Here is a 15,979-nt window from a genome sequence, read left to right as displayed (position 1 = left end):
ACATTTTTCCAGATGGAGTAAATAAAAATATCAGGAAAGCTTGGAAACTTTTTTGTGACAAGGTTTATCTAACTGATGACGAGATTGATGAAACTGATGATGCGAGATAAGCAGCTTAAAATAACGGCGAGATTTAAACGACAATATTCAGGTGATAGCAGATGAGTTGCTACTGATTTTCAAATTGGTGGTTAGGTTGTTTTGAATATAATATGCAATGGTATCTTGTAATAAATCAAAGTGTAGGACGTACTAACCCCAGTAAACTTGCCATGCATGGTCCATGCATGAGATTCATTGGTTGATGACCGGAATCACCGCGCCAGTGATGCCGGTCATCAACCAACGGTTGGCTACGCTTGTTTTACGATCGGTCAACTTTGCCGATCTTGTGCCAGGCTTAAACCATGTTTGTGATAAAATAAAGGTTTTTACAATTGCCCATGTCCTATTTTACAAAATTTGCCATCTTTAACTTTTCAACTACCGTCAGTTTCCTTATTACTTTTTACGTATTGATTTTCTATTTGTAATAAATTTATCTTAGTTCATTATTAAATGATAAGAAACTTTGTAATTCAGAACAGGTTATATTATAATACAACAGCAAATAATAGTGTAATGTAATGCATAATATTACAACCTGACATGGTTTATACTATTATTAATAATACTATTATATAATACTATTATTAATAGTATTAAAATTATAATATATTATAAAATATATTATATAATACTATTATTAATAGTATTATATAATGTATTTTCATAGTTTGTACTATATTAATAATATAAGTTATATCTAAATTGGTTTAAAACAATTACTTTATATTATTTAGATATTGTTTTATTCTTTCTTCATGAGCTTTAAAAGGAAAAGCGAAAGTTCAACCTGGACAAAAAAACGGAAAGTTTTAGCTGAAATAAATATAGTGAAGAATGAAATATGCGAGCAGTTGAATCCCACGAATAATATAATGAAACAGTTTATAGAAACAAACGCAGGTGAATTATGTTTAAATAACTTTCAGAATATTTCTTTGAGTTTGCCAAATGCTAGTTCACCATGCAGCAATTTCTTCACAAGTGTACCTGATGATAAAAATACAAAAGTAGAACATTTTTTCGAAACTGAATCAAATTCAAATTTGCAATCTGATGAAGAAAGCAGCTATTGTGGTTCTTACCTGGATGATGAAGAAATGGTTTTTAAAAATGAGTCAGCTATAATAGATATTATTTCAAGTCTCCGTGAGTGGCATACTCAATTTAACATAACTGATGCTGCGACTTCTGATTTATTAAGTCGACTTAAATTATTTTATCCTGATATACCCTTAAGCATTAATGGTCTACTTGGTAAAAAAGTTCCTTATTTTATAGACAATATTGAAAATTTTGTATTACCATTTTTACATTAAAGATCATGTAGTTGAATTAACTAAAGCTGGACCGACAAATAATTTTTTATTGTTACAGCTAAATTTTGATGGATTTTAATTAATTAAATCAGGTTCTGATGAGTTTTGGCCAAATTTAGGATTTTTTCATAAGGTTGAAACATCACCATTTCTTATTGGACTTGCCTATTGTAAAAAAGGAAAACCTAATGTGAATAATTTTTTAGATAAGCTTGTTAAAGAGTGTGAAATGTTTGAAGAAGCGCTTATAATTGAAGAGAGAAAGATTGTAATTAAAATACATGCAGTTGTATGTGATACACCAGCTAAAGCATTTATCAAGTGCACCAAAGACCACAGTGGTTATTATTCATGTTTTATGTGTAATATCAAAGGAGAACATTTTAATAAAATGACTTTTTCTGGCAGTGATAATTAAGGAGTGATTACTTATTTAGAAAAAAGGCAAATATTGAACATCACCCAGGAAGTTCTTCCCTTTAAGAATTAAAAATAGATATGGTTAACGATTTCCCTGCTGACTATATGCATTTAGTTTGTTTAGGTGTTGTCAGAAGACTCATGAAGATGTGGAAAGATGGGTTTGGAGATCGACGGACAACCATTGGATCAGTTTCAATATCTCTTATAACGGCTCGATTAGAAAGTATGTACAATTAAATACCAAAAGAGTTTGCTAGAAAAACAAGATCTTTTTCTTTTTTAGATAGATTTAAGGCAACAGAGTTTAGGCTATTTCTGCCATATGTTGGCGCTGTTGCTATTGTTGATATAGTACCAGAAGAATACTACAAAAATTTTATTCTTTTGTAATGTGGAATGATCATTCTTTTGAGTCCTTCTTTGTTTAAAAACATTTTATTACAAGCTTCAAATTTGTTAAATGCTTTTGTTGATCACTACACATTATATGGTAAGAAAAATGTTGGTATGAGTCTGAAAGTCATGTCACTTTTCAGTCTTTCAAAAATTTTCAATTAAAAAAACAGCACAGAATTAAAAACAAAATAACAGTTTTCAATCATTATTAAAGATGGACTTACTGTTGCAACAAAAGAAAGAGATGCTTGTGTTAAAATTTCTTTAGATGTTGCAAAAGTGTGTAATATTGTAGAGGAGCATGATGGCAAAGTAACTGTTGTATATAAAAAATTTAGAACAATTTAGGACTTTTTTAAATATCCAATGTCATCATCTGATTTTAATATTTTTAGAGTTTCTAATCTTTCCTCTAACCTAAACAAAGCATATGTATTAGAATAATTATTGCAGTTTGTTCGGCTGCCATATAAAAAAGAATCTTATGTTGTTTATCCAATTTTACACATTTGACTACATCTTGATAAACCTGTTGTTTTAAAACAACCCTTTCAATTCAATTAAATTTTCTTTGTATTACAGTAATAAAAATAAGCAATTTACTTGATTTACCTTTTTTACTTGCTTTAATATTACCAAATAAATTATAAATATATATATATATATATATATATATATATATATATATAATAATAATAATAGATTATATATATAGATATATATATATATATATATATATATATATATATATATATATATATAATAATAGATTTTATATATATATATATATATATATATGTATATATATATATATGATAATAGATTTTATATATATATATATATATATATATATATATATATAATAATAGATTATATATATATATATATATATATATATATATATATATATATATATACATATATATATATGTATATATATATAATAATAGATTTTATATATATATATATATATGTATATATATATATAATAATAGATTTTATATATATATATATATATATATATATATATATATATATATATATATATATATATATATATATATATAGGTGTGTGTGTATATATATATATATATATATATGTATATATATACATATATATATATATATATATATATATATATATATATATATATATATATATAAATATATAAACATATCTGTAATTATATAAATATTATAATTTTATGTTAGTCAAGGCTGCTTGGTGTAATTGGTGGGAGCAATTTGAAATCAATAACATATAACATTATGAGTCAACTAGTATGTCATGAACTAGCACTAAAAATGAATTGGAGGGATAAATATAAAAATAAAGATGCATTTGGAAATTAAAAAAAAATTCCTGGCATAGTCAACAGTAAGCAAAATAATATTTATTTATTTGTGGTAATTAAGTGGATCACATATATCTTGTTTTAAATTTAACAGTTGCAGTTCAAAAGCATGAAAAAGGTGCTAGTAATCCAGATGTTGAGAAGTGCATTAAAAGATGGTTGATGCAAGCTCCTGATAGAAATGGTGGTCGTGCACATCGTGCATTAAAAACTTTAACTCAAAATTCTTGATGATTGTCTTGAACTTTCTTTGATATTTTATATTATACAATGGTTTTCTTTCATTACTTGAGTATGATTTTTTTTATAGTATAATACTCATTTTTATAGTTTACTATACATACATACATGCATACATTCAATACATACAATACATACATACATACATACAATAGTAATATTTTCAGTGGCAGATTAAGGTTTAGATTTATTTGTTTTGAAAATTTGAGTTTTGAAATTTATTTTTTTGGTTAATACCTCCAATCAGGGATTTTAGTGAAAGGTCTTTCTTCATTTTAAAATATTTTTCTTTGAAACCACCGGTTTAAGTTTTTGACCAGTGTATTTGTAACTATTTATATTTTATGTGTATGTATTTATATTTTATTTGTATGTATATATATTTTAAACTATATCTAAAATATATACTTATTGAAATAACCTTTTTGTTAAATATTTTTTTGTTTTGCCATTTAGATTTTGATTTTATATTAAAGCTACATAATCATTAGATACTTTAGAGATATAGTATATCCTAGTCATTTTGAAAAGTTTAATACAATTTTTTCTGATTATTGTTAGTTCATAGTTAATGCTTCCTTAATGTACTAAATAATTTATTTTTATCTTCAAGTGCAATACAAATGTTTAAAACTTGCCATGAAATCGTGGATGTTAACATTGATTTTTTCTTTTATATGTAAGAATTTTTAGATTTGAATAGATAGTTGAACATGCCTAGCCATTTTAAGTATTTATGTAACCAATCTTTTTTAATTTAGGCTATCACAAGAAATATTGAGAAACATATTTACTCGAAATGTGCGTAGGTTGTTCGGGTTTTTTAAATAATGAAATAATGATTTGTTATTTTATGACTTTTAGTAATGTAATTTTTATTTTAATTGAATTTATTAATAAAATGATTTAAATGAATTAAAAAGCCTGATAAATAATTCAGCTATTGCAACTTATTCAACTGGAAACTATTTTGATTTGCATAATGACGCAAATTATTATTTAGCAACCAGTCAAGTTTTTGATGATAATGATGTTGATGATCAACTGAAAAAATAAATGTGACATGACATGTATAAAACTAAACGTTTGTTTGGAAAGTTCAAAGTTCCAGTCATCATTGACAGTAAGTGCAATTTTTTTGGGTGAGAATTAAGTGAATAGCTTTTAAATATATTTTTTATCAATTTAACAGTCACGCTTTGAAAGCTTGAGAAAGGTGGATATGAAGCAGATGTTGAATGGTGCATAAAACGCTGGTTAACGCAAACTCTTGAAAGATGGTAGTTTTACAAAACTTGTAGTTTTCGTCTTGAATTTGATTTAATTTAATTTATTTGTCATTTTTATTATAGTTTGTTTTACGTGTTATTTTAAACTTTTTTTACTTAATGCAGAGATTACATTTCTTACATTTTATTACAGTTTTGAAGCTTATTTAACATTTTTTTCACTTTCAGCTGTTTAGCAGCTTTTGGTTGTAATCCTATGTAAACAAACATTGTATTTTCTTTGCATTTCTTTGCCTTAAAGTGTATCGTCATCGATTTTTATCCTTTTTTTCAAATCTATTTTTATATACACATGAATTTTAGTTTTTAAGTCTATAAAAATAAATAAAAATTTGTTTGGAGTAATTGTTGACAACGTTGTAAAATTGACAGCGAGTGATTTGTTAAGTAACGTAATATAATAAGTAATAAGTGTAGATGTAATATTTTAAGTGTAAATGTCTTATATTACGAACGACTCAATTGCTTTATTTTAGATTTATCAGTAGCAGTTTGACATGCGAGAAAGATTGCAGTAAAATGTGAAGTCGAGGAGTATCGATATTTAACACCATATGATCGAATAAATGGCGGCCGAAGAAATGATGGCTAATCTTAAACCTTTATGTGAATTTGAATGGCATTTGAATTAACTTTTATTGAAATATAAAATATTTGTCAATATAAAGCGTATTGCAAAAACGGTGGACTTAATTTTCTACATTCCATTTTATAATATTTTGAAATATCTCATCAATTATATGTTTTTGCGCATACCTTTTTTGAGTTAAGTAAACATTGACTTATTTTCATATTCTTCCTCCGGCAATTTATTACGTCTTAGAACAAAGGAAGAACGAGGAATTCCTCTTAATTTAAATTCTCTTATGTGCTAAGTATTAGTTTTAAATAAAAGTAACAAAAGAATAATAATAAAGCAAAAATAACATAAAAAATGAGCACTGGTAAAGCAACGGCTAAACGCTGGTCGAAAAACGGCTGCCATGCATGGATCATGCATTAAACGGTGAGCAACACTTGGCTTGGGCCATGCTTGTCGGCTGATGGTGGGCCAGTCATGACACCAATGGTGGGCCATGCATGGAGCAAGCATGGCGAGTTTGCTGGGACTCTATAATACTTTATTTTTGAGTATTCGATCTCTTTTACTAAGATTTATAATTATTTTTTAATCACATTATTAGATTAGTAACTTTTAACTCAACCATTACGACAATGACGAGGATATTTATGTTTCTTATATGGAATATTCTACTGCACCTGGAAAGATCTGGTTCAAGTGGTCAATTAAGGTAAATTTCTGATAATATTTGACTTTTGACAAAAAATTGTGAAATTAAATATATATTAAGTTTTAGGTCCAAATGTTAATTTCCGGTGCAATTAATAGCCACTTCAACCTGAAGAAACATTATAATTAAAGATATGTGATTTTTAAGGCAAATATTTTGGCTGTTTTGGCTTCAGTTAGCAAGAAAAGCAAGAAAATTTCTTGCAAAGCAGGAAAGAACCTGATGCTAAAATCAAACCAGATTAGTGTAGAGGGTTGTATACAGCCCAGGTCTTATCAGAAAGAGGCTCTAAATTTGTACTACAGGTAGATAAAGTAAATTTCTTATTAACATAAATTACACAAACTTGGTTCAAAAAAACTTATAAAAGTCTTGTTGGTAACTTTTTAATTTGATTTTATCTTATCTCCGACCCAGGAGACAGATTCTAAGGCATTTCGCAGGTTTCTGGAATATATCTGCCCTACTTTCCAGGTTCCTTTGAGGAAAAAGCTGATGACAGATATCAATCGCATAGGGGAAAAAGACTAAGATCATCTCATATAAATTTTGAATAAGCAAGACGGTGTTGCAACCGCTGCTGATAGCTTGTCTTCTCATTACAGGTAACTAAAAAGTCAACTAAAATAAAAAAAATATATATAATGAAATTGCATAAATTTTTTTTACGCTAAGTTTTGCATATTATTATAGTTATATTAAATTTGTTATTTGTTTAATAGATCTTTTCTTGGGATGACGGTGACCTGGTTAAATAAGTAAACGCTAAAGAGACGAAATGCTGTCTGGTATGTCCAAAAATAAACAAAACAAATATATGACAATGTAATGAAATTGGAAGAATGAGTAAATAATTCGGTACGTATTTTATCCGGCGTTGTTATTAAGGAGTTTTATTTGTTCTGATTACTGCAATTGAATAATTTGAATAACAACTCGTTTTAGGGCAGGTAGCGCAGAGGACTAAAAAATTTGTTGTTAAAATATTTTAGCAAACCAAATTTAAAAATTATAACATTTTCAAATGGTTTGGTTCAAATGGTGTAAATTAGTTATTTGATATTTCTAACAAAATAAAATCATCAAGAGTACCTGAAACATATTGACGAGATTCACTTACTATATTATGCCAAGGTTATCACCGTTTTAAAACAAAAATTAAAAAAGCCGATTTAATAGAGCAATGTAAAATATTAGAGTAATATAGGTAATGTTACTCTGAGATTTTAGATTAATATATTATGTCAGCTTCTTGATTTTAACAGTTTATTAGCGTGATATTGTATTGCCCTGATGATAAGTTATGTTTGGAAAGATATTTGATTAAAAAAAAAACCCGACTTTTCTGTTTAATAATTAACTGTTTAAATTAACATTATTGTAACAAACCCGACTTTAATTGTTACATAATAGTGAAACGTTTTAGCGTTAATATCTATACTAATTTTTATTGCAATCCGCTGTTTATTAATCTTGGAGCCTTGCGTAATAATTATAATGTAAATAAAATATGAATATGTTGTACAAATATTAGCGCTAACTATTGTTAAAACTATAAAAATGTTCACAAGATATTGATAGAATAATGATAATTATATAATTGATAAAATAGTCAATACTTTTAATTAAATCAGAAAATTACTTCGAAGCATATTATGTTAACAGGCAGCTTTAATAGGCAACATGTCTTAAGTAGGTGGCTGTAGAAGATTATTCCCACCGCCTGAATTATTCCGTCCCCCTATGTAAAACTCAAATCAAAAATGCCCTCTACGTTAAAGCTGTTAGAAGCATATTACCTTCTCCTAGTAAATAACTAAACAGTCTTCTGAATTATTACATTCATCCTAGCAAATAACTAAACATGCGATACTGTAACGTCGATATTTAGTGATGTTGATAAGCATTATATAACGATATACTTTAAGTTACGTGACAATATTAAAATTTTGTACAAATGCTTCTAATCTGTCTGAATTGTTATCTCCCCCTCCTTGCAAATGACCATGTAAAAGTACTATATAAATGTTTCTACCTCTACCGAAATATTACCCTCTCCCCTTAACAAGAAACTAATTATACGATACTGTGATTTTAATATTGCGTGATAGTATTAAAAAATGTTTAACTATTTAATATTAGTTATCATAATTATGTAAAATTAATTTAAAGACAATTTCATTTCTGCCCGAATTATTACCTCCCTCCTAGCAAATTACTAAATATGCCATGCTGTGATATTGTTATTGAGTGATATCGATGGTAATTGTATGACTATATGCAATAAGTTATGTAAATAGGTTAAATATTTTTTAAACAATTTAAATCTGAATTATTACCTTCTTCCCCTCTAGTTTGTCATTAAACGTGCTTTTAAATTATTTTCTCATCCCTAGTAATTAAAAAGGTATGAAATACTTTGATAAAATATTACCATTTCCGATTTTTTTTTTTACCTATTGTAAATATTTTTATTTAATTAAAGATATACATGTATAAATATATATTTATAATATATATTTATACATGTCTATCTTTAAATATATATATATATATATATACACATATGTATATATATATATATATAGATATATGTATATATATATATATATATATATATATATATATATATATATATATATATATATATATATATATATATATATACATTTATATATAAAAACTAAAACCAATATATTTTAAGGTTTAAAACAATGGAATGATTTACTTTGCTGCATTTGTAACAAATCTAAATGACTGAAAAAAAAATTAAACTCAAACAACAGATAAATGGGTATATATGAATATACTAAAGAAATTATGCTATATATATATATATATATATGTATATATATATACATATATAAATATGAATATGATAAATATACATGAATGTAACAAAGAAATTTAAACATCATTGTTACTGTTTTTAATTTTAAACAATAATTTAAATCAAAATATCGTTTATTATATATTAATATATAAAATGATAAAATGTGATATCTGCTTACATATATACTTATATATAAAATGTTACATATTACTTATATATAAAATGATAAAATGTGATATCTGGGGCCAATGCTATAAACAATTCGAAGTTTTTTTCGAGAAAAAAAATCTTTCGTAAAAACGCAATTTTTAAAGTAAATTATTTACACGTAAAAAAATGCGTAAACTCGAAGAATTTATCGCTATTTGTATTTTTTTCGGCCATTGCTATAAAGCATAAAACCTATACGTCACTTAAATTCACGCACTTTTTATATCCGTAATACGTCATTGATAACAACAATTTTTTTAAAAATTTTTATTAAGTAGGCCTACTAAATAAATTTTATTAGTTATTAAGTAGGCTGTGCTGTCTATTATATTTTTATAAATATTTTTACATTCTAGTATTTGGTGTTTAAAAAAACTGTGTAAAATTAAAATAGGAACATGGATTTAATTTTTTCGGATGAAGATTTAGATTTCGAAGTTGCAGAAAATGAGCTTCGCCACCGATTGCCTCGAGAGGTTGGAGTTTAAAGCATTACTTAAAATTACTAAATTTTGATGTTTTTTTAATGATTTGTTATCGAACAAAATCAGAAATCATACTAAATATGCACAGAAATTATATTTTTGTTTTGTTTTTCAATTTCATTTTAGTTTAATGGTCGCTCTTTTAACGAAGATGTTTCTGACAACGTTTTTCGAGAGCAGTATCGAGTCCCAAGAGCTGTATTAGATTTTTTAGAAACTAGGCTTAAAGATGATTTGCAACATTATACTAAGCGAAATAAAAGCATTTCAGTACGTTTCCAGATAATGGTATTTCTTCATTTTATTGGCACAAATGTTTTTTTTCATGTTCTCAGAGACTGTCATGGAATCTCTACCAACACAATTTATCGTATTATACACAGTGTAGGAGAAGCTATTTTCAATGTTAGTGTATTAAGTTAATAAAACTATTGAAAGTTTTACGTTGTCATATAAAGTTGCTTATTATTTTTATTTTAGTAAGTAAATTAAAAACTAAGTTTAGTAAAGATATAAATTGTTATCCTATAAGATTAGATTCGACAAGAGATCATAAAGTGACCCAATGATTGCTCCACTCTTCCACAGAAGTTCATGGAAATCGGAGGTTTTCCGTGCGTATGTGGTGTCCTGGATGGATCTCATATACTCCTTTCTAACCCTCCTCAAGCAGATGAAGATTCTCTAACCAATCGCCATCATGTCCATAGCATAAATGCAATGGCAGTATGTGGACCCGACACATCCATATTTTATGCATCGACCAACAGTCCAGAAAGGTGGCATGATGCACATGTAAGTCTGTCACTAAGTTATATTTTACAACTGTTAGTGCACTAATGCCGGCTATTCAACTAGTACGTGACACTCTTCGGAATGTTCATATTTGAACATACTATTTGAACTATTATGATTGCTAATTTTAATGTAGCTTAGACTAACTAATATAATGTATTATAATGTAACTTACAGTAAATTTAAATATTGTGACTTTACTGCTATTAGGTTCTAAGAAATTGCAACCTATGGAACAAGTTTGAAATTGGAGAGCTTCCATTTAATGGAGCTGTAATTTTGGCTGACTCTGCGTACCCATGTCGAGAATGGTTAATTCCACCTTTTCCCGGTGATCCAGACGGAGCTCAAAAACGTTTCAACATAGCACAGAAAAAAACTAGAAACATAATTGAGCGATGTTTTGGAATTGTCAAAAACAGGTTTTATGCTTTGAAAACTGGAATTCGTTTGCATAAGGTCGAAGATGCCTCTAAGCTTATCATGTGTGGATTTGTTATCCATAACTTGTGTATTCGACATGGAGACAACGGTAATGACTTTGAAGAACGCGAAGAAGAACAAGCTGATGAAAATCTAGCTCAAGAAAATCAGAATGATAGAGCTTTGAATAGACGATTACAGCTACTTAACTACTTGACTTAAAAATAATGTTTAAAAATTCATAAACAATTTGTTCTAGAGCATAGGATCTATCAAAATTGTTTAGACATGGATCATAGATTTGTGTCTAAATTAGTTGAATTAAAATTGGAAAAAAGTTTACACAATGATTTTTTAATAAATGCAAGAAATTTTTATAAAAAATTAGACCATAAAAATATATGTTTATATTTGTATTTAAGTATGTATATTTTGTTTTTTTATAGAGCACGCTTAAAAAATAATAGGAGATTTGTTAACTTTATAGTTGTAATGCTTGTATCTATTTCACATCGCAACAGCATTGGTCTTAATGTTTGTGTGAAGTTTTACAGAATTTATTACTGTAAGGCAATGGTGATAAAAAAATGAAATAACAATAACAATTTCAGATTGGAGTTATTTTTTATTGTTACTAAAAAAATGTAATTGGTCATGGTTATACAAGACAAATGTTTAAATATAGTATATATTTTTATACAATAATTTTCAAAATTTAACATAAAATTATGATGTAGCTTTTCTCTTAATGCAAGAGAATTTCCTCCTAAAACAAAAAAAAAATTTTAATGATAAAGTTATACTAAATATTACTACAAATTAATTTAAAAAATAAAAAATAAAATACCGTGTCTGTATTTACAAAATGTTGCTGGTTTGAAGGTTGCATTTTCTCATGCATTAGCTTTGTTGCTGTTGTGTAATATATTGTTAAAGCCTTTTCTTTTCGAATTTGCTGTTGCCTGAGGGCAACGTCCAATTTCAAAAGTTTAACTCTTAACTCTTGTTCTTTTTCTAATCTTTCTTTTTCTCACCCTAAAACACTTACTTTCAATTTTTTAAAACTTCCATCTACCAAGAGACTTTTTCTAGCTTGTTTTCTTTTTAAATTTTTTAATGCCCCCATTGATGGTTTATTTTGAATTGAATCTAAAATTTAATTCTAGGTGTCAAAACAAGATCAGTTAACTAAAATAATAAGAAAGGTGGTTTAGATTCCTTTAAAAATAAGAAGTTTTTGATGGTTTTGGAAATACTAGTTTTAAAAAATTAAGCACAAATTGATGTTGTCTGTTATATAATTATAAGTCTAAAACCTACAATTAACTAAATTAAACAACTGAGATTTAAAAAAAAAACAATTTATAAATTGCATTATCTTGAAGTATCTGACGACTATCACCAACAAGAGTGGTATTGTCTAAATTAGGGGAGAACATACAATCAATTCTTGCATCTAATATAAACAATTAATTTGTATAGAATTTATATAAGAATAAAATAGAACTCTATAAACTATACAATATATGTATATATACATCTATATATATATGCATATATATATCTATATATATATATATATATATATATATATATATATATATATATATATATATATCTATATATATATATATATATATATATATATATATATATATATATATATATATATATATATATATATCTATATATATATATATATATATATATATATATATATATATATATATATATATATATATATATATATATATATCTATATATCTATATATATATATATATATATATATATATATATATATATATAGCTATATATCTATATATATATATATATATATATATATATATATATATATATATATATATATATATTATATATATATATTTATATATATCTTATAATACAACTAGTCTTAACCAATAAAGAAAAATATACCAGACATAGATGAAATAAAAGAAGCTGTATCAGAAGATTGTTTCAAAGTAAAGTTTACTTCTTTACTTGATGAAGAAAGGGTGGCAGTGGGAGTAGAAAGTTGGTTGGGAGTGGATGACAATGCATCATCTGTCATACAAAAAGAGATATTAAAATCAGGAACATTGATTCCAGATACATTTATTGACTTCCTGTCAAGAATGTCTAAGACAACATTATCTAATTCTGTTAGTTGTCTCCCTGCAGCACCTTTAAAAAATGTATATACATATTTGTATATATTATTTATATACAAAAATATTTAATTATATATGTGTGTGTATACACACACACACACACACACACACACACACACACACACACACACACACACACACACACACATACACACACACACATATAAATTTATATATAACAAAACTATACCTGTTTTTAGACTTTTAGCAAATTTTTGCATTGTAGCTCTTCGCAAATAATCCCACTCTCTATTACGCAGCTGGTTGATATCTTCAATTTTTGCCCCTAAACTATTTAAATGTGACATTATGTCTTCCCAAATTCTATTTCTATGCCTCATAGTAATAGATGGACCTAAAAGTAGAGTAAATAAATAATCAATATATAGTATAATATAGTTTTATATAGTAAAATACTAAATATTCTATAATAATATATTATTTTATAATTAGAATCATACCTAAAAAAGCTTACCTATATTATATATATATATATATATATATATATATATATATATATATATATATATATATATATATATATATATATATATATATATATATATATATATATATATGTATATATATATATATGTATATATATATATATATATATATATATATATATATATATATATATATATATATATATATATATATATATATATATATATATATATATATATATATATATATATATATATATATATATATAAAATATAATGTAATTATACATATTTTTATTTAAATAGTTTGCTAATTAAAACATACTAAGCTTCCCAAGAAGAACCTCTTTGTTTTCTCTGATCTTTATTGCTAGTAACAATTCAAGTTCTTTAGACAACATTTTATTTTGTTGTGTATTTGTGTATTATATGGCATAATTGTCGACTATATATACTTTTCTTTAGTCAAACATGAAAAATTTGTTTAACCAAAATTACTATCAAAAACCTAACAAGGAAAACCAACAAGGAACTGAATAATCGATTAAATGCAGATTTTAAGTAATTAGTTTAATTACTTAAATTAAATTAGTTTAATTAAATTAAATTAGTTTAATTACCAAAATCCTTTTCAGTTTTATCTGTAAAATATCTACATAAAAACACAAACAGAGAATGTTCAATGATTTTGAAGTGCTAACGTTGTTCCAAGAATGGCCGCTAAAAATCACGAAGAAAATATCTAAAATAGAGAAAAAAAATCTATCTGAAATTTTTTTTCGGAAAAACGCATTTTTTATCTGAAAAAGGGATTCCCTTGTTCGTTTATAGCATTGGATTTAATAGCGAAGTTTTTATCTCAAAAACGGTATTTTTTGAATGTTTATAGCAATGGACTTTTTTTTTCTTCGCTTTTTACGGTAAAAACTTCGTGTTTTACGGAAAAAACTTCGTTTTTTATGTTTATAGCATTGGCCCCTGCTTACCGAATCGTTTATATTATTATACGTTATATATAATATAAATATTTAACTTTAAAACTTTAAGGTCAGAAAAGTAACCAAAATCAATTAAAGAATCTATTGTGAGCTGTAACTTATAAAAAAAAGTTAGGTTGGAATCGTTGAACAGTGTTGTAAGGTAAAATGATCACTGCATAACAACTGTACAAAATAACAAAAATTTTTGGTTCACAAATGTTGACAATTTAAAAGACAACTTACATTTCGTTCAGAACCAAAGTTCTGTAAAGTGCAAGAGCTTCCAGAATCCCCTTCCCTATCTTCTTTAGTTCTAGTTAAAAAAAATCAGCAAAATGACCAACATTACCGGATACTGCATGTGAAGAGGATTTGAATTTCAGCTATCTAAATAGATTTCAATAAAAGTCTTGAAATGCTACTACCATGTGAAGTTTCTGCTCTCCCCAACAACGAATGGTGTTTAAAAAAATAGATTGGGCAGAGAACTTTCTTTTAGAAGATTTTTCTAAACTTTAGTTTGGCGTAAATAAAAAAAATTGTTAAGAAAAGTAAATAAAACAAACAAAAAACAGCAAACTTTGTTTAGCGTAGATAAATAATAAATAATAATAAATAAATCACTGTTGAATAATAATAATAAAAAAACGTTGTTGACCTGAAGTTGATAGATTTTATACTGTAAAAAAGTAATGCTTTATTACTTTACTTATAAATCGTAATTAAAAGTAATAATTAAAGTTTTTAAAGTAAATAATTAAAAATAAAATATCTTATCAACGTAGAAATTTAACGAAGAAAGCTAAATATAAAAAAAAAAGCTGGAAACTGAAATTAATCGATTAGCAGTTCTTGTTCGAGAAAGAGAACGGAAATATTATACTGTAAAATACTAATATTTTCTTTAGTTGTATAGCTAATGAAATTGTTTCAGGAGATTTGACAACTTCTGTTTTTGATCACTTACCTCAATTTTTTATTTGTCCTAATTTCAATAATTTATTAATACCATGCATAAACAATTTATATAGCAGGAATTTTAAACATTTTAATAAAAGAAAATTTAAATCTGATTTATCAAAAATCATTAAAGGAAAAGGTGGTAAAAGAGTCACATAAAAACTTCAAAACGTTTAATAATTAAAAAAAATTTTTTTTTTCAATAATTAAGGAAATAGGGAATAAATAAAATAAAAAGGAAAAAGAAAAAAAAAAA

The 15,979-nt window shown here is 25.6% G+C and overlaps 2 protein-coding genes and 1 long non-coding RNA gene across 7 annotated transcripts; 2 read left to right on the top strand and 1 right to left on the bottom strand.

Moving 5' to 3' along the window:
• Positions 1–343: 343 nt before the first annotated feature.
• On the top strand, positions 344–5,870 carry LOC136085936 (uncharacterized). 3 transcript variants are annotated; one of them, XR_010641273.1, is made up of 7 exons: positions 346–2,070; positions 3,456–3,621; positions 3,693–4,517; positions 4,600–4,639; positions 4,842–4,961; positions 5,031–5,118; positions 5,604–5,870. It is a non-coding gene; the product is annotated as an uncharacterized LOC136085936 (long non-coding RNA). The 3 variants fall into 3 exon arrangements; XR_010641272.1 differs by having other exon boundaries at positions 344–1,008; positions 3,456–4,517; XR_010641271.1 differs by having other exon boundaries at positions 345–2,070; positions 3,456–4,517.
• A 3,928-nt stretch (positions 5,871–9,798) lies between these two features.
• Positions 9,799–11,387, top strand: LOC136086316 (putative nuclease HARBI1). The gene is made up of 4 exons (XM_065808610.1): positions 9,799–9,938; positions 10,074–10,352; positions 10,485–10,742; positions 10,953–11,387. The coding sequence occupies exons 3-4, from the start codon at positions 10,542–10,544 to the stop codon at positions 11,385–11,387; spliced, it is 636 nt and encodes a 211-aa protein (XP_065664682.1). The 5' UTR covers positions 9,799–9,938; positions 10,074–10,352; positions 10,485–10,541.
• Positions 11,388–11,839: 452 nt separating this feature from the next.
• LOC136086580 (uncharacterized) lies at positions 11,840–14,526 on the bottom strand. Of its 3 annotated transcripts, none has more exons than XM_065808818.1 (7): positions 14,404–14,526; positions 14,109–14,291; positions 13,528–13,692; positions 13,102–13,350; positions 12,546–12,621; positions 12,013–12,316; positions 11,840–11,931 (listed from the first exon to the last, which is right to left on the bottom strand). In XM_065808818.1, the coding sequence occupies exons 2-6, from the start codon at positions 14,182–14,184 to the stop codon at positions 12,196–12,198; spliced, it is 687 nt and encodes a 228-aa protein (XP_065664890.1). In that variant the 5' UTR covers positions 14,185–14,291; positions 14,404–14,526; the 3' UTR covers positions 11,840–11,931; positions 12,013–12,195. The 3 variants fall into 3 exon arrangements, with proteins under 3 accessions (XP_065664890.1, XP_065664891.1, XP_065664892.1); XM_065808819.1 differs by having other exon boundaries at positions 12,546–12,585; XM_065808820.1 differs by lacking the exon at positions 14,109–14,291.
• Positions 14,527–15,979: the final 1,453 nt, after the last annotated feature.

This window comes from Hydra vulgaris, chromosome 10 (genome assembly GCF_038396675.1).
Source record: "Hydra vulgaris chromosome 10, alternate assembly HydraT2T_AEP".
Lineage (NCBI taxonomy): Eukaryota > Metazoa > Cnidaria > Hydrozoa > Anthoathecata > Hydridae > Hydra > Hydra vulgaris.
Note: the sequence above shows the minus strand (reverse complement) of the source record. Positions and strands in the feature narration are given on the sequence as shown.

What these genes read in the sequence shown, in the direction of transcription:
- LOC136086316 (XM_065808610.1), top strand. Translation starts at nt 10,542, where the DNA reads ATGGAAATCGGAGGTTTTCCGTGCGTATGTGGTGTCCTGGATGGATCT. An exon ending in AAAGGTGGCATGATGCACAT is followed by an intron (nt 10,743 to 10,952) that starts GTAAGTCTGTCA and finishes TACTGCTATTAG; the next exon opens with GTTCTAAGAAATTGCAACCT.
- LOC136086580 (XM_065808818.1), bottom strand. Translation starts at nt 14,184, where the DNA reads ATGTTGTCTAAAGAACTTGAATTGTTACTAGCAATAAAGATCAGAGAA. An exon ending in TGCTAAAAGTCTAAAAACAG is followed by an intron (nt 13,351 to 13,527) that starts GTATAGTTTTGT and finishes CATTTTTTAAAG; the next exon opens with GTGCTGCAGGGAGACAACTA. An exon ending in GATAGTCGTCAGATACTTCA is followed by an intron (nt 12,317 to 12,545) that starts AGATAATGCAAT and finishes GAATTAAATTTT; the next exon opens with AGATTCAATTCAAAATAAAC.